The sequence below is a fragment of the Cynara cardunculus genome (assembly GCF_001531365.2).
Source record: "Cynara cardunculus var. scolymus isolate 2C chromosome LG 7, CcrdV1, whole genome shotgun sequence".
Classification (NCBI taxonomy): Eukaryota; Viridiplantae; Streptophyta; class Magnoliopsida; order Asterales; family Asteraceae; genus Cynara; species Cynara cardunculus.
In genome coordinates this window covers 13,056,692-13,074,616 of record NC_037534.1, presented here as the reverse complement: position 1 = coordinate 13,074,616, position 17,925 = coordinate 13,056,692, and the positions used below count along the sequence as shown (strand labels likewise).

The 17,925-nt window shown below is 38.1% G+C and overlaps 1 protein-coding gene across 1 annotated transcript in view; it reads left to right on the top strand.

Moving 5' to 3' along the window:
• Nucleotides 1–15,171, top strand: part of LOC112515199 (ABC transporter G family member 29-like) — an 18,645-nt gene extending 3,474 nt beyond the window's left edge. Inside the window, exons 2-22 of the mRNA XM_025121870.1 lie at nt 4,652–4,861; nt 5,314–5,398; nt 5,524–5,683; nt 5,790–5,866; nt 6,015–6,068; nt 6,447–6,537; nt 7,601–7,902; nt 8,325–8,923; nt 10,262–10,422; nt 10,610–10,719; nt 10,827–10,980; nt 11,058–11,117; nt 11,268–11,443; nt 12,095–12,427; nt 12,512–12,802; nt 12,873–12,956; nt 13,035–13,168; nt 13,255–13,482; nt 13,587–13,758; nt 14,548–14,802; nt 14,899–15,171. Of these exons, the coding sequence (XP_024977638.1) occupies nt 4,652–4,861; nt 5,314–5,398; nt 5,524–5,683; nt 5,790–5,866; nt 6,015–6,068; nt 6,447–6,537; nt 7,601–7,902; nt 8,325–8,923; nt 10,262–10,422; nt 10,610–10,719; nt 10,827–10,980; nt 11,058–11,117; nt 11,268–11,443; nt 12,095–12,427; nt 12,512–12,802; nt 12,873–12,956; nt 13,035–13,168; nt 13,255–13,482; nt 13,587–13,758; nt 14,548–14,802; nt 14,899–15,171 (4,009 nt within the window). The remainder of the gene's footprint in view (nt 1–4,651; nt 4,862–5,313; nt 5,399–5,523; nt 5,684–5,789; nt 5,867–6,014; nt 6,069–6,446; nt 6,538–7,600; nt 7,903–8,324; nt 8,924–10,261; nt 10,423–10,609; nt 10,720–10,826; nt 10,981–11,057; nt 11,118–11,267; nt 11,444–12,094; nt 12,428–12,511; nt 12,803–12,872; nt 12,957–13,034; nt 13,169–13,254; nt 13,483–13,586; nt 13,759–14,547; nt 14,803–14,898) is intronic.
• Nucleotides 15,172–17,925: the final 2,754 nt, after the last annotated feature.

The following is a 17,925-nucleotide window of genomic DNA, read 5'->3' as shown; positions in this document are numbered from 1 at the left end:
AGAGTTTATGTGAAGAACTTTCAAGGAACCATCAGCAACTTTTTCACGTACAAAGTGGTAGTCCAAGGCCACATGTTTCATGCGAGAATGATAAATTGGATTGGCACATTGTAGCTCCTATGTTATCACAAAAAAGTGTAGGTGGGATGGACTGTTTGATGCCAAGATTAGTGAGCAAGTTTTGAACCCAAGTAACCTCAGCTGCTGCATTTGCTTAAAGCCTTGTATTCTGCTTCAGTGGAGGATCGAGAAACAGATTTTTGACGAGCCGATTTCCATGAAATTATGTTAGATCCGAGATAAAGTATATAAGCAGTGGTAGAACGACCGCCATTCAAAACACCGCCCCAATCAGAATCAGAGAAGGCTTTGAGCTCAAGAGATGAGCCCTTTTTAAGATAGAGTACATGGTGAATGGTACCCTTTAGAGCGTAACACCCGTTTTAACGCCTGCCAATGAATCTCCAAGGGAGAGTGCATAAATTGGGCTACCCGGTGAAGGCTAAGTATTGCAAGGATCCCACCAACTTCCGATAGGGTGTTGGATCAACACTTGGTGACCCGTCCATGGAGTTGAGAACTATAGAAGACTGTAGGGGAGTAGCCACCTCTTTAGCACCATCCATATGAAACCGAGTTAGGAGATCTTGGATATGATGGTGTTGAGATAGGAATAAACCGTTGGTGGTAGGAATAACTTTAATGCCAAGAAAATGATGTAGAGGACCCAAGTCTTTGATGGAAAAACGACTGGCTAAGGTGCTAATGAATTGACCAAGAAAGGCATTGTTGTTGCCTGTGAGTATTATATCATCAACATAGACCATAAAAAAGCACAAGGTACTGTCATGATTATAGATAAAAAGGGATGCATCAGCTAGTGATTTTCGAAAGCCACAAGTAAGAAGGAAGGATGTTAATTCCATGTACCATGCCCGTGGTGCTTGTTTCAGGCCATAGATGGATTTTCGAAGTCTGCAAACATGTGTAGGAAATTGAGGGTGAGTGAATCTCGGCGGTTGGGTCATGAAGACTTCCTCATGGAGGGTTCCATGAAGGAATGCATTGTTCACGTCAAGTTGGCGTAAGGGCCAGTTGTGTGAAAGAGCGAGAGAGAGAATGACTCGAATGGTCTCGGGTTTGGCGACTGGACTGAAGGTATCAAAGTAGTCTTTCCCATGTTGTTGTAGGAAACCTTTTGCGACCAAACGGGCCTTGTACTTGGAAATTGTACCATCTGGATTTCGTTTAACCCGAAAAACCCATTTACAGCCAATCGGATTGTGGGTGTCACGCGGTACTAATTCCCAGGTTCCATTTTGCATGAGAGCATTGAATTCTTGATCCATTGCTTGGCGCCACTTCGGGTCTTTAAGGGCTTGATTATGTRTATGAGGTTCAATGGTGGCAGGAATTGGGTGAAGAGTTGTGGTGTTGATGAATGAGTCATTGAAGTATTTGGAGTTTCTCTTTCTGGTGCGTRCAGGCTGTGGGTTTGGAGAGGAAGTAGAGGTGGCAGGARAGGAAGAGGGAGAACCGGTACGTGGTGTGTCGGTTAAATCAATAGAAGATGGTGTAGGAGAGGCACTTGAGAGGGAGGGTGGTTGTTGGGTTGAGKGTTGAGATGGAGAGGMAGGAGGTGGAGAGGTTTCTGATGAATTCGAAGAAAGAGGAGAGAGAGGTTGTGGTGTAGGTGATACCGGCCTTGTTTTACGCCTGGAGTAGGTTAGGCGAAAAGCAGAAGAAGGTTTTGGTTGTGTTGAAGCTGCGTTGGACGAGGAAGGAAGGCGGATAGGAGAAGTGGCAGTAGTAGTGTCGGTTGTATTTTCTGTTGAAGGTGAAGGTAATGARGGAATAGAATGCTGGTAAGAAGAGATGCATGGCATGAGAAAGTCGTCAGGTGTGGGCAAGGGCTTAGGGAAGTCGATTTTGGAAGGAAATTGACTCTCAACAAACTGAACATGGCGGGAGTGGTACAAGYRAYGGTTGACGGGATCATAACACTTATAGGCTGATTTGGAAGTAGAATACCCAAGGAAAAGACATGGAGTAGAACGGGGCTGGAGTTTGGAAGTGGTGTAGGGTCGTAGCCATGGATAGCATAAGCAACCAAAAGGTTTAAGCTTGGTGTAGTTAGGGGGTTGACTAAAGAGATGTTGGTAAGGAGTTTGATTGTTGAGAATGGGTGTAAGAAGCCTATTGATTAAATAAACTGCCGTTTGAAAGGCATGAGTCCAAAAGGTTAAGGGAAGTTTGGCATGGTGTAGGAGAGCTAGACCTGTTTCAACTATGTGTCGATGGCGCCTTTCAGCAATACCATTTTGCTCAGGTGTATGAGGTGGAGTGGTGTAATGGGAAATACCATGTTGTTTGAGGAAAGGTAGAAGACCAATGTATTCTCCACCATTATCAGTGAAGATAGATACAAGTGGTGTTTGGAAAAACTTTTCAACCAGAAGTTTGAACTGAGGAAACAAAGTGGCAACATCAGATTTCTTTTTCATTGGGTAGAGCCACACATATTTTGAGAAGTAGTCCACAAAGATTACATAATAATTGAAATGATCAATGGAACTTTGGACAGGACCCTACACATCATAATATATCAATTGTAATGGTTTAGTAGCAACAAATGAGTTAGAGCCAAAAGGCAATTTATGACTCTTATTAATTGACCAAGATGGGCAATGCAAATCAGAAAGCTTGGAACTAAGGCCTAATTGTGAAAGAAGCGACTTGAAAACTTTTGCAGATGGATGACCCAAGGCATGATGCCATTGAAGTGGTGAAATTCTGGTGGTAACGTTTAGTTGAGAGATGGATGGTAGCCTAGAAGGTAGTTTGGCATAGTACACATCTTCAGAGTTCTCCCCCCGCATGAGACACGCCCCCGTGCGAAGATCCTTCACAAAAAAATAAGATGGAAAAAATTCAACAGAAACCCGGTTAGTCTTGCATGATTTAGCCACTGAAATAAGGTTCCTTTGCAAGTGTGGAACACATAACACATRAGGTAAGTGTAGAGTCTTGAGTGATGTGTTAATATGTTTAGAGCCAACATGTGAAATTTTTAAACTGTTACCGTTCCCAAGTATAATTTCATCTGGTCCGCCATAGTCTGAGATATTTTGAAGTGTGGAACGATCACCAGTGACGTGGTTGGAGGCACCACTGTCAAATAGCCAGGTTGGTGAAGCAGAAGGTGAGCCAGTTGTGGTTATATTAGCCATTGGAGCATTCGACTGAGAGGTATTGGTAGTGACATTGTTGTCTCGTAAAAAATGAGATAGCTTGCGACAATCACGAGTCATATGACCTGGAATGTGACAGAACTGGCAATAGGGATTGGACCTGTTTTGGCGATTTCCTCCAGAAGTTGAAGACGACCATTGAGTGCGATTGGTTGAAGTACGTTGTTGATTAGAGAAACGGTTGTTGGTGCCACGTTGCTGGTTGAAATTATCCGATCGTCCAGGTTGTCGATTGAACTGTCTTGCAGTATAATTAGCCGTGGTTAGCACAGGTTCAGGGGCTGCAGTTTGTTCCTTAAGAGCTCGCTCAAAATCAGTCAATTTGTCAAATAACTCTGAGTAAGACAATGGTGATTCACGTACTTTGATCGCAGCAACGATAGTACTATATTCATCACCAAGTTGTGATAAGATATGAACCAGTAAATCTTCTTCTGTAACAGGGCTTTGTGCAAGCGCAAATTCATCAGCAATGGCTCGCATATCCTGAAGATATTCGGCTATTGAACGAGAACCTTTGGGATTTTTTACAAGTTTGGACTTGAGAGAGATGACACGAGATCTGGACCCACTGGCGAAACTGGCATTGAGTCTTTCTCAGCCCTCTCGTGAAGTAGTAGCTGACGAAATTAGAGGTTGAATGTAGTCTGAGCAACAACCGAGAATAGCACTGAATATTATCTGATCTTGACGATACCAAGGCAGATACTCTGGATTCAGTTTGGGACCGTCTTTGTCATCCAGAAATTGTGGAGGCTGTTTATCGCCAAAGATGAACGCATCGAGCTCAAGCCCTATTAGGGTTGATTCAACTTGACGACGCCAGACAGGAAAATTGTTGGCGGTGAGTCTGATTGGGAAATGAGTTGCAGCAGTAATCTGGATTGTGGTTTTTGATGACATTGGAAGCGTAGGGGTAAGAAAGAATAAGAAGGAGGATCAGCTCTTTAGAGCAATTGCAGCTCTGATACCATGAAAGGTATTGAGATTTATGTGTTGTATTTCAGTGTATAAAACCAATTTACAAAGGGGCTATATATAGCCAGGATGTATACATGGATAGGAGACTAATTAGGAGCTAAATTAGGTAAACATTTACAGCTACATTTTACATGGAAATGATTACTATAACAATTATGGAAAGAATAAATTAAATCAATGATTTAATTTATTCTTGATATGTAATACGGTAATCCCACACAAGGGAAGGTACGATGTACACAGCCTTTCCTCTACCCCAAGGAGTAGAGAGTTTGTTTTCTGGCTTGTTAAACACAATACGAGTCTGCAAATTAATTTTCTTCATTTTTCAAGTTTACGATATGGCATGCATTTTATAAGATTAACGAACTACCATGCGATTTAAAGCTCATAATTGTTAGCTTTCATGTTGGGTGCAGGGCTAAAGTTACTCTTCCATCAGTAGAAGTGAGATATGAGCATTTGAACATAGAAGCGGATTGCTTCATTGGTGATAGGGCTCTACCAACCTTGGCAAATACAGTCCGCAACATAGCTGAATCAGCTTTGACCTTGTTTGGCATTAGACTGTCTGAAAGCACACAACTCACAATTCTTCATGATGCCTCTGGAATCATTAAGCCTTCAAGGTAAAACTAGCTACTTGGCAACCTTCATCACTTATAACGAACATTTTAAGAGATTGATTTTGGTCCGCAAGAGTCTCGGTATCTTTTCTGTTATTGAAGGATATTTTAGACATTTGACTTGTAGTAAAATATTTGGGAGAAAAAAATGTGTAGTGAGTCAGACATTGCAACTTTTATACAAGGAGGGTGTTAGTTTTGATTATTTGAACGTAAAAAGATTTAGATTATGACAATAACAATGACCAAAAGCATGCATAGTTGGCCGGAATTTGAATACCGAGAATCATCCAATATGTCAACAAATACCAATGGCTTAAAACATAAATCATTTCAAGAAACATCAGAAGGCAATTAAGCTATGTTTTTAGAACTGTAATCAAGAAAAAGTTCATTTCCCTTTTGAATATGGTCCTCCCTTAATACAGTTTATTTTGAACTTATTCTGTTAATAGGATGACCCTTCTATTAGGCCCACCATCTTCCGGAAAGACTACACTTCTACAAGCTTTGGCTGGAAAGTTAGATTCCAGCTTAAAGGTTAGTTTACTTATACATCATGAATATAAACAGCATAAGTTATTTAAAAATGAAGTTCTTGGTTTTCTGAAGAGAAAAGCATTTTTAAGTCTTCTAAACCATGCTTGATAAGATTTGATATATAGGTTGAAGGTAAAGTAACATACAATGGACATTCGCTCAACGAATTTGTGCCACAGAGGACATCTGCGTATGTTAGTCAGGATGATGTTCACATAGCAGAAATGACGGTTAAAGAAACACTCGACTTTTCTGTAAGGTGCCAAGGAATAGGATCTCGCTATGGTGATTAATAGAACTTATCTTATATTCATTGATAATTATTTTCCGTTCTTTGATAGTGGGTACAACATATTTAAGAACAATAGTAAAAGTCTTTGATTTGGTTCAGAATTGCTTACTGAGCTTGCAAGAAGAGAGAAGGCGGCTGGTATATTTCCAGAACCTGAAGTTGACCTCTTTATGAAGGTGTAATAGTGATCTTTTTGAATTGAAAGTGATGCTAGTTTACATTCTACTCCCTTTTATTTTCCATCTTTTACTTCCCTTTATTCTTTACCATTTCCTTGTGTTCTTTCCTCTTTCATTCTTATTTACATCTTCCTTCTTGGTTCAGTCTACTGCAATGGAAGGAGCAGACAACAATCTAATTACCGACTACATTCTTAAGGTATGTTGGTGAATGTTTATTCTTTACCCATTAGAGTTATTTGGCGCGAAAACTATTAAAAGAAGCCATAACTATAAGAAGATAATGTAGGATGTCAATGAGTGCTGCAAAAAACATTCCCATAGCAGTCACTTTATTTTACAAATTTACCCTCATTTTGCAAATATTCAATGGCATGGTAAAGTTGTGGAGTCTGGTGAGTGCTGCATATGCTTATTGGTTCAGCAGTCCCAGATATTCAACTTGTCATCACAATAAAAATAAAGGAACACACTTGAGTTTTAATTATACTTGCATTGATAAGAAGTCTTAGCTTTAAACCTTAATACCTTTTGAACAAGATCACAAATTTACTCACTCCTTTACTCAACAAGCCAGATACTGGGACTGGATGTCTGCCGAGACACCATTGTTGGGAATGAAATGATTAGAGGAATATCAGGAGGACAGAAAAAGCGTGTGACGACAGGTTATTAATTGTTTTTCTTTTCTATGCATTAAACATGTTGCTTACATGCTATACATAGTCAGTAAAATACTCATCATAGCATTAGGGAAGCAACTCTAGATTCTCTTCGTGATAAGCAGCCAGACAAATATTACATTAATTATAAGTAGTTGAAGTACTTGAAACATGGAGTAAATAAAGGAATTTACATCTACTTTGAGCATTACAACACCTAATACCATGCTCTTCTTTGAAGAAAAGGCGAATATGGATGCAACAAAGCACCTAGCCTTTGCAACAGTTGGGCAGAGAAGTCTTTTTACACAGCCCTTGCATTAGAAAAAAGAAACTGTTTCCACAACATATGCTTATTGAAAGAAGAAAGCTTTATATCCATAAAATAGACAACCAAGTGAGACAGAATTCACCACTTAAGCTTAGTATGAACTGAACTGACCCAAAAGGTATACCATATTTGTTTTGTTATTCCTGCCATTGCATTTCCCATGGGAAACACAAAAATAACAAACTCAACTCTTTTTAGGGGCATGATAAATCCTTGCACAAAAATGAATGGAGCTGATAAAAGATTCTAATCCTTAACAATATATGCATTTTTGTTTTCAGTTGCTGAATTCCTATTACTCGAACATAATTAGTATGCCCCTAAAGAGGCCCAAGAATTTAGAAGGAAAACATGTGCACATAGGCTACTTCACCAAAATCCTTTACACAACTCAAATTATTTTATTTACAATTCTGTCCTCAAACGTCTGGTTATCGGAAGCTATCAAAGTGATCGTATTTTGCAGCGGTCAGTTTCAGATTAAAGATGTGTGCCAATCTCTATTCAGGGATAAACCTGTGTATACTAAAGAAATCTATTGAAAGGTGGCCAATGGGAGGTGCCATACGAGAAATATAAAAATTAACACAACTATCACTAAAGCAGGTCTTGCGAATATCTCATCATTGCATGTAGAGTCTTCTTTTTTCTGAAGAACCCTCAATATGAAAGAGAGTAATGATGCAGATTTAGTAATGAGCACTTGATAGACTGACTTATTGATGGGTTACTTCATAGGAGAGATGATGGTTGGACCTACAAAAACACTCTTCATGGATGACATATCAACTGGCCTAGACAGTTCAACAACATTTCAAATAGTGAAGTGCTTACAACAGATTGCACACCTGACAAATACCACAATCTTGATGTCCCTCCTCCAGCCTTCGCCTGAGACCTTTGATCTCTTTGACGACGTTATCCTTTTATCACAAGGCCAGATTGTCTATCAGGGCCCAAAAAAGCATGTTCTTGAATTTTTTGAGACATGTGGATTCAGATGTCCAGATAGAAAGGGGCATGCCGACTTTCTGCAAGAGGTATCATCCAATATCAAATTCCCTGCTTAACTATAAAGGGTTCTACAGAAATATAAATTTTAGAATCCAGAAATCAATATCAGTTTTAAATTTTCAAAGATCAACTGCTCATGGCCATGAATGCTTTGCCATTTATGATTTCCTACAACCTCATTTTTTTATATGCTTTAAGTATAAAGAGCTAGTTTAGTACATATCCACAAATGTCTTTTGACTGTAGCACCACTAATTGCAAAACGAAATTTTAAAGCACCATTTATCTACTGTCAACTATAATTGGTTAGAGCAGTTTCCATTGCAAATTTTGTAGCCAACACAAGACACAAATTCCCTTTTCAGAATACAAGCATGTGTACAAACTGCAATTGAAATTGAGACACACTGAGACATTTGATTGATCCTGGCTATTTTAATGATTAAAGGTCACCTCAAGGAAGGATCAGGAACAATATTGGGAAGACAAAAGCAAAGCATACAAATATATTTCAGTATCTCAGTTTGCGGAGTCATTCAAAAAATTTCATGTGGGCCTATGGCTACAAGACAAGCTATCAGTAGCATATGACAAGTCCAAGAGTCATAAATCTGCGCTAGTCTTCAGAAAGTATTTGGTCCCAAAGATGGAGCTTCTCAAGGCCTCTTTTCAGAAGGAATGTTTATTAATAAAGAGAAATTCTGTTGTCCATATTGCCAAGCTTGTGCAAACCACCATTGTAGCAATTATTGGAGCAACGGTATTCTTGAGGACTAACATGCACACCAACAATGAAGAAGATGGAGCAATGTATGTGGGTGCTCTTTTGTTTGGCTTGATCACTAACACCTTCAATGCTTTCGCTGAACTACCAATGATCATAGAGAGACTTCCTGTAATATACAAGCAGAGGGACCTCCTCTTTCACCCACCTTGGGCATTCACCATTCCAACTTTCCTGCTTGGTGTGCCGACATCCATGGTAGATTCTACTGTCTGGACGGTTGTGACATACAGCATCATCGGATTTGCCCCTGAAGCAAGCAGGTAAGTGACAAATTCTTCATTTTTTTCAACTTATTAATACACTTCTTGTAACATAGATAGAATCCAAATACATAACATAAGTTTTTCTTACTCGGATGGAAAAGCGTGGACTTCAAGTAACACACATGAAACGAAAACAAGTTTCCAATCCACATATTTCCCCTGCTACCAAGCTCGAACTCACATGTTAGGATGAATATTTTTGATATAGTACCATCATGTCTTAGACATATTAATGACATGGTTCCCCTTTTGTGTCCCATCAACATACTTGAGTACGTTACACATGAATACACATCTACATGACCCAGTGCAGATCATAAAACTATATGCATTATGCAAGTCGAAATCAAAAGATAAATGACCATTTTCCACAATTATGTAAATAATACAACTATGCATGGAGAGCCACCTGTAACTTAAAGAAGCAAGCACAATGAAAGATAACTGTGAGGAACAGTGTGATGTGGGAAATAAACTGTATGAAATTGTAATAGTCAAGATCGTGGTGTATTCAAGCTACAGGCAGTTCTTAGGGATAAAGTCTCTGATGCTTAAGTTAGCAGGGTGTTCTACAAAAGTATGTATGTAGAGGGTGTATTATAAGATTATGGATCAATGTAGTACAAACATAAAACCATAAATGATCTACTCGGTGGTCATCTTTCAATATGATTATGGATCTTGTAGAGGATAAATAAGACAAGCGAATAAAAAGAAAGAGCATATTATAAGCTATGGTTTGTAGGATTGGAAAAGATTTAGAGGGATTTGAATTCAATTCCATTCAAATCCTATGTTTGGTTTGAGTGATTTCCTGAATTTGAAATCCTGGAATTCCATTGAAATCCCACAAACATATGATGTTGGTATTTTATGGGATTTCATAGGATTTGTGTGTAATACAAAGGTAATTTAATTTTTTATAGTTGTTTATAGTTTGTTTTTATAAATTATTTATATAAAAAATGAATTCAGTTTCATTCTAAATCTTACACACCAAACCCTCTAATTCGAAATCTTTCCATGAAATTTAAATCTCTCGAAACCAATCCATCAAACGAAACGACGCCTGAATTTTGAGGAAAAACTATGAAACGGAGAAATCCAAATGCATAATGCAATCTGAGTTTTCAAACAATTTCTTTTCATTTTGATACTTTTTCGTGGCATTCTGATCTATCGAAGTGGGATGCTTGACAATATCAGAAGGTCATGGATTTAAAAGAAAGTTTTAAGGCGGTCATTCTACCAACGTGTTAAATGACTAACACTAAATTCACCAGTGTTTGCGTCTTGCAACTAATATGATCCGCAAATGAAATCTCAACCTTTCAGGTTCTTCAAGCATTTCCTCTTGACATTTCTGATCCAACAAATGGCTGGGGGACTATTCAGGTTCATTGCTTCAGTCTGCAGGACCATGACAATTGCCAATACTGGTGGAGTTCTTGTTGTGGAACTAGCTTTCCTTGTGGGTGGTTTCCTCCTCCCTAAAGGTTAGTCTCACATTAAAATCCTAGATAAACATATCATCTAATACAAATAGTGTAGGACTTGTGGTGTTGTTTGGCTATAATAATTATTTTTGAGAAGCACATGCACATACTCCATGATAAGAGCAAGTTTATGATCATCATCATTAATTGCTCACTACATTAATTTACTTCTTCTTAATTGTAATAGGTCAAATTCCAAGCTGGTGGGGATGGGCTTATTGGGTTTCGCCTTTCAGCTATGGTTTTAATGCCATAACTGTTAATGAGATGTCTGCTCCAAGATGGATGAACAAATTGGTATGTACTTTGTTTTATACTTGCTTCCTTTCTTTGTCCTAGTCAAGCCTACTTGGTGTAACTGGAAATAATGTCAATTGTTAAGTAAAGAATTCCTCTGAACTCAGGCTTCCGACAATGTTACTGAACTTGGAGTAGCAGTGTTGAGGACCTTCGACATCACTCCTGATAGGAACAAGTTTTGGATTGGAGCTGCTGCTCTTCTTGGTTTTGCACTTCTTTTTAACTTCTTGTTAACTTTGGCTCTAACATACTTAAACCGTAAGTTCCACTCCATTTTTTATGCTGAAGTAGAAATCTAGATCTATCAAGTTGACTTATTTCTTGCAATATATTAGCACTCAGAAAGGCACAAGCAATTATATCTAAAGAGATTGTCAAGGAGAAGGAAGACTTCCATAACAAACCTTATGGAAAGCCACAGCTGAAACAGGAGATGCTTCCTCAATCCATGACACCTTTGGATGTATATTCTCCAGGTAAGGGAATTATCAGCCAAAAAAAACACATACATTTTCCATCTTAATTCCTCATATTGTTGTTCTCACGAGATGCAGAAGTCCGAAAATTGAGCACCCTACCCAAAGCAAACAAACAGGATATACAAGAATATTCAACTCTTCAAGTCACCAATCCCATTGCTTCAAAGAGAGGGATGGTTCTTCCATTTACTCCACTTTGCATGTCTTTCGACAGCATCAGTTACTACATCGATATGCCCCCAGTAAGAACCACTTTTACTTCTCTCCTCTCATTATGATTTGTGTTCTTTGTAAGTCAAACAGATGGTTCATAACTTCAAAACTTGATTCCTTGAGGTTAACTTTCGACTTTATTCTGCATAAAGTTAGAAATTAACCTCACAGAATCAAGTTTTGAAGGTACAAATCCCTACCACCTGTTTGTGTTACAAAGCACAAAATTCATAAGCAGTGCCAGAAGCTAGCTTTGACTAACAGCTTCCAAGTCTTTTGTCCATGATAGTATTGGCTTCAAAACTTGGAGTTAGTTTAAACCGAAAATTATCCTTGATAGACAACTGTTATCTACAAAAACATCGGTTGGATGATCAAGTAGGTGACCGTCAGCTTTGTAATAATGATGCAAGTTTCAAAATTCCGGAAAATAAGTTTCAAGATCATTTATTGCTCATATCAGTACATACAAGCACATGTCCAAGTTACCGCCAATTAACTTTCCTAAGTACATTTATCATGCAACTGTTTGCATGTTGAAATTAGTATTCAGTAGAGCCACAATCACTTGAATAAATATTTTCTTTTTCACGTTACAACTTCATCATTGAGGCTAAACTTGGCTGATATATATCATACAACTTACCAAATGAACTACTTTGTAATAATCAATCTAACAGGAAATGATAGAACAAGGGATCACAAAGGACAAACTTCAATTGCTTCGAGAGATAACCGGTGCATTTAGGCCTGGAGTTCTGACAGCATTGATGGGAGTAAGTGGAGCTGGCAAAACAACATTGATGGATGTTTTAGCAGGAAGGAAAACTGGTGGTTTGATTGAAGGAGATATTAAAATATCTGGATTCCCCAAGAAACAAGAAACTTTTGCAAGGGTTTCAGGATACTGTGAGCAGAGTGATATCCACTCACCACAAGTCACTGTCCATGAATCTCTGGTTTTCTCAGCTTTCCTGCGACTCCCTGAAGAAGTGAGCAAAGAAGTAAAAATGGTAAAGTAGATAAAAATCACAAAACCTTGTTCAACATAAGTAATATGGAGAAGTACTAAATTAAGCTGTTTTTGCTCTATGCAGCTTTTCGTGACTCAAGTTATGGATTTAGTGGAATTAGATAACCTTAAAGACTCTATTGTAGGGGTTCCAGGGGTTAGTGGTTTGTCAACTCAACAGAGAAAGAGACTGACAATTGCAGTAGAGCTTGTTGCTAATCCTTCAATCATATTTATGGATGAACCAACATCAGGGCTTGATGCAAGAGCAGCAGCAATTGTTATGAGGACTGTGAGGAACACAGTGGACACAGGAAGAACTGTTGTGTGCACAATTCACCAGCCTAGCATTGATATTTTTGAAGCCTTTGATGAGGTAAGGTATTGAAATCAAATATTTCTCTCTAATTCTCTTTCTCTCATACTTCTGCTATATATTGCATCAGCTGCTGCTACTGAAAAGAGGAGGACAAGTAATATACTTTGGACCCTTGGGCCAAAACTCAGAAAAAATGATCAACTACTTTGAGGTATTTAGCACTATCTGATCCCTATTTTCATTATATCCGTATCAAAGAATAAGTTAAACTTGCTATAATATATTTTAGGAAATTCCTGGGGTCTCAAAACTCAAAGCCCAGTACAATCCAGCAACATGGATGCTGGAAGTGAGTTCAGATTCTGCAGAATCCCGGCTTGGAATCGATTTCTCTGAACACTACAGATCATCACCCTTGTATAAGTAAGTGAATCTTGAAGTTAGTTAAGACTATTAAGTTCTTGATCACGAGTGAGGACTAGAAAACTAACACGTGAACTTTTGAGCAGAAGAAATACAGCTCTAGTGGAAGAACTAAGCACACCTCCTTCTGGGGATAAAGAACTGCATTTCAACACAATGTATTCCCAGTCCATGTGGGGCCAATTCAAGTCTTGCATACAAAAACAATGGTGGAGTTATTGGAGAACCCCTGATTATAATCTTGTTAGATTTTTCTTTGCATTGGTTACTGCTCTCTTGCTGGGGACAATTTTTTGGAAAGTTGGCACTAAAAGGTCTGTTTCTAAAATATCCAGACTCGAATTCCCATTCAGGAACATATTGAAACAAGACTCACATCTGTTTTCCAATCTCCCCTTATCTACACTCTATATCACAGGGATAGCAGTACTGATTTGACTACCATAATTGGTGCAATGTATGTTTCTGTGATGTTTGCTGGATTTAACAATTGCGTAACAATACTACCAGTGGCATCCCTTGAAAGAACAGTATTTTATCGAGAAAGGGCTGCTGGGATGTACTCTTCATTACCATATGCCATGGCACAGGTTAGATAGAACTTCATTTATGCTATCTAGCACTAGACAATCCTCGCTATTTCTAACACACCTATGCTTATGAACAGTCAGCATGTACATTCCAATATTAAGATGATGTAATTTATCATCATAACTTATGCCTTTTAATACTTGATCTCTTCACCTACCACATATACATATATGTGTTCATATGCAACCAGCTTATTAGACATGACCAATCCAGCATCCAAAAATACCTCTGCCTAATCTAAATTAAACTATATGATGGATTTGATCATGCTTAATAGTTTCAAAGTATCAACTGTACTAACTCTGGTTGCATTCTATGTTCCATTTCTTTTCATGACATTTGGCGTTCACTATTTCGCTTTCATCACCTCATAAATGAGGTCAAGGTCACTACTAAAGAAACATGCATCAATATGTGTCACCAGTACTACATATCTAGTCAAAAATTTAATCCTTGAATCTCTTATTTCAAATAGCAAGGGTGCATAAAAATCATAGATCATTAGATCACAAAAGGAAAGAGTGATCTTGAATTGAGAATGTTACAGCAACTCCATCTGGAGCAGGCTGAGTACTGAATACTATTGTTGTACAATATCATCTTGCAAAACAAATTTACTATAAATGGCAGCCTCAAAAATATCAGGAGAAAGAGTCAAAGAATGTTCTAACATGAGACTGCCAGCAACACTCATTGCAGTAAACAACCACCACATGATAAAGATAAACTCATATTGAAGGCTTTCCAAATAATGATGTCCATTTCTTGTTACCACTTGTCACATGCAGATAATTGTGGAACTACCTTTTGTGCTTGTTCAAACCATGTACTATACTCTTATACTATATGCCATGCTAAGCTTCGAATGGACGGTGGCCAAATTCTTCTGGTTCTTCTTCATCAGCTTCTTTACCTTTTTATACTTCACATGCTATGGGCTGATGATAGTGTCCATCACCCCAAACCACCAAGCGGCGTCTATCTTTGCCGCTGCGATCAATGTGCTCTTCAATCTTTTCTCTGGATTCTTCATCCCAAGACCGGTAATGTTTGTAATTTCGAGTTCTTAATAACAACTGCTCTTAATAGAGTAATATAATACCTCCATCACTAATGATTTTTCCTTCCTAAAATTTCAGAGAATCCCCAAGTGGTGGATGTGGTACTATTGGATATGCCCACTGCAATGGACTATTCAGGGACTGATCATTTCACAGTATGGTGACTTGGATGAAACCATTAAGGTACCTGGGATGTCCTATGACCCAACAATAAAATGGTATGTCCAAAGCTATTTCGGATATAATGCCGATGCTTTGGGATCAGTTGCTACCATTTTAGTTGTTTTCACTGTCTTGTTCGCGTCAATATATGCGTATTGCTTACATAAATTGAACTTTCAAATCAGATAGATTGCAAAAGAAATGGCCATGGCATCTGGGTTATGTTAGTTTGTTTGTACACATAGTTAATATGACATTATATAATATAGGGTTCTAGTTATAGAACCACTGTTGAACCACTGTCTTTCGTTTGTGTTCGCTTATGTGGTTACTGAACCACTGTTGAACCACTTATGGAAATATATTCTTCATGTTAAATGGTATCTCATTAATTATTAACCGAAGAATTACGCTTTGACCTCCTTTTTATATTTAGCGCTACCATGCAACACATGGGACCCACACTAGTACAGGGAACGATAAAATGAATCAGAAAATATCGAAATTAGCTTTAGTTGTGAGTGTAACGATTGAAATCTTTGTTGCAAATATCGACCACATCAATGTTGATCCAACCTAGAAAACCGAGATCAAAATCAAATAGAACCTTAGTCGAATTTACCCAAGACCCAAAATAAACTCAAATGTTTTTATAATGCGTAAACGATAAACTCAAACTCTCAACGGAACAATAATCAACCACAAACAATAATGTACTTGATGGAAATAATAAGAGATAGAAAACGACAGCGGATTTACGTGAAAACCCCAAAACAGGGGGAAAAAACCACGGATGGAAGAGACCACTGAGAAATCTACTATAATCAATCGATGTTACAATTCTTGAGAAACGGAGAAAACGATGATATCGATACCAATCGTATGCTATACAAAACTAGTATATATTGATGGGAGAGTTATGCATTACGAGAATGGTGTGTCTCTTGGAAGGCATGGCTGGAAACTAGTTTAGAAAGAGTCGATAACCTTTTGGACTTTCCAATCAGCAAACAAATCTTCGGACTTTCTTCCATGCATGACTTTTGAAACCCATTTTCATGCATAATAATGTGAAGAAATCCCCATGCATGACTTTGGAGGCACATTTGATAATATATATATATATATATAATGTATATCTAGAAGAAGGTTAAAGGGGAAAACCTCAAAAAAATGAAGGTTAAAGGGGAAAACCTCAAAAAAATGAACCTGGTAACCGTTCATATGTTCATCCGGACGATATGCACATGTGCATACAGGTAACCAAAGTTGTTTTTTGGTTTTTATGTACGTGTGCATGTTATGCACATGTGCATACTGTCAGATAAAGGTTACTAGGGTATTCCTTATTCTAGCAAATATATATATATATATATATATATATATGTCGACACCATTGACGTGGCCTTATTCTATCCCTACATGGGGGAAATGGGAGTGATAATGAAACTTCAATACCTACAAAGTATGTGAGCGGCAAAAATATCAGCTCTTATTCAAAATACGAAATAATGTCTTGGTAGGGTATACTGACATTAGGTATCTCTCCGTCCCATACAAATGTTGTTCCCACACGAGATAAGAATTTACAATAGGGAGCACGACAATTGCATTGACTTCAACCAGACAAACCCTTGTAGCTACCTCCTCAAACCATTCAGGGATTGTTGTTTTATGTAAGGCAATCGAGAGTATATATAACACTACAAAAATGCAGAGTATCAGCGAGGGAAAATTCCCTCGCTGATCCGTCGCTGAAAGTGATTTCCGTCGCTGATCCGTCGCTGATACTCCGTCGGTCAAACAGTCGTAGGTAATGCTATCAGCGACGGATCAGCGACGGAAATCAGCGACGGATTTGCGACGGACACTTTCAGCGACGGATCAGCGAGGGAAGTCATTAGCGACGGATCAGCGACGGATTTGCGAGGGAACTTTCAGCGACGGATTTGCGAGGGAATTATCAGCGACGGATTTGCGAGGGAACTTTCAGCGACGGATTTGGGAGGGAACTTTCAGCGACGGATTTGCGAGGGAATTTCAAGCACTTTTAGCGACGGATTTTCCCTAGCTAATCCGTCGCAAATTTGTAAAAAATTAAAAAAAAATTAAAAATACATAAATCCTGTATTTATTTTTAAAAAACCTGAAAATAATAATATATAACAAACCAAATATGTGAACAAAAGTAACCAATTCATACGATTTAAAATAATACAATTTAATCTTCGAATTTGCAACCCATCATTGAATCTTGATAACCAATTTAAGTACTCCACTCTATTTACCTTAAAGAATAATATTGAGTTTTAACATTGCTTGCAGTAGCTTTTTACAAATCTAAAAATAGTGCACAGTACAGACATCAGCATTAGCTACCTGCACAGATGCAGGTTCCCATTTCTCAAGCTCTGATGCACGCTCTGGCTGTCTAAATGGTAATTCCCATGCAGGTACTACAACAGACCGTGGCAATTTTGGCTCTAAGTGAATTTTTGCTTGATCAAACCACTCAAACTCCCACTGCCTTCCAGAGTTTTCGGCAGAAAATTCATCAGGATCCAATCTTGGGAGGAGATATTTATCCTCAACAAGCGTTATGATTGATTCTGGTGTTTCCCTAGCAAAGGAAGGTGGCTGGAAACATAAAGCATAGGTGTTACATGACAAAAAAAGTAAGAGGTGCTAGTGTTTTAACGCAACTAATAAATCTGAATCACCTATCAACAGTCATAAACTATTGTTTATGATTCAAAACAATAATACAGAATGCTAATGGCATATCAGGACAGGCAAATTGTATGAAAAGGTAACGTACTTTAACTTGATTCCTATTTTGAATAACATACTTTCAGAACTTCCATTTTGGTACCTAAAATGTAAAGTTTAGACATTTAAGTACCTGGATGCCAAAGAATGCCACACCATAGCTTAATATATATA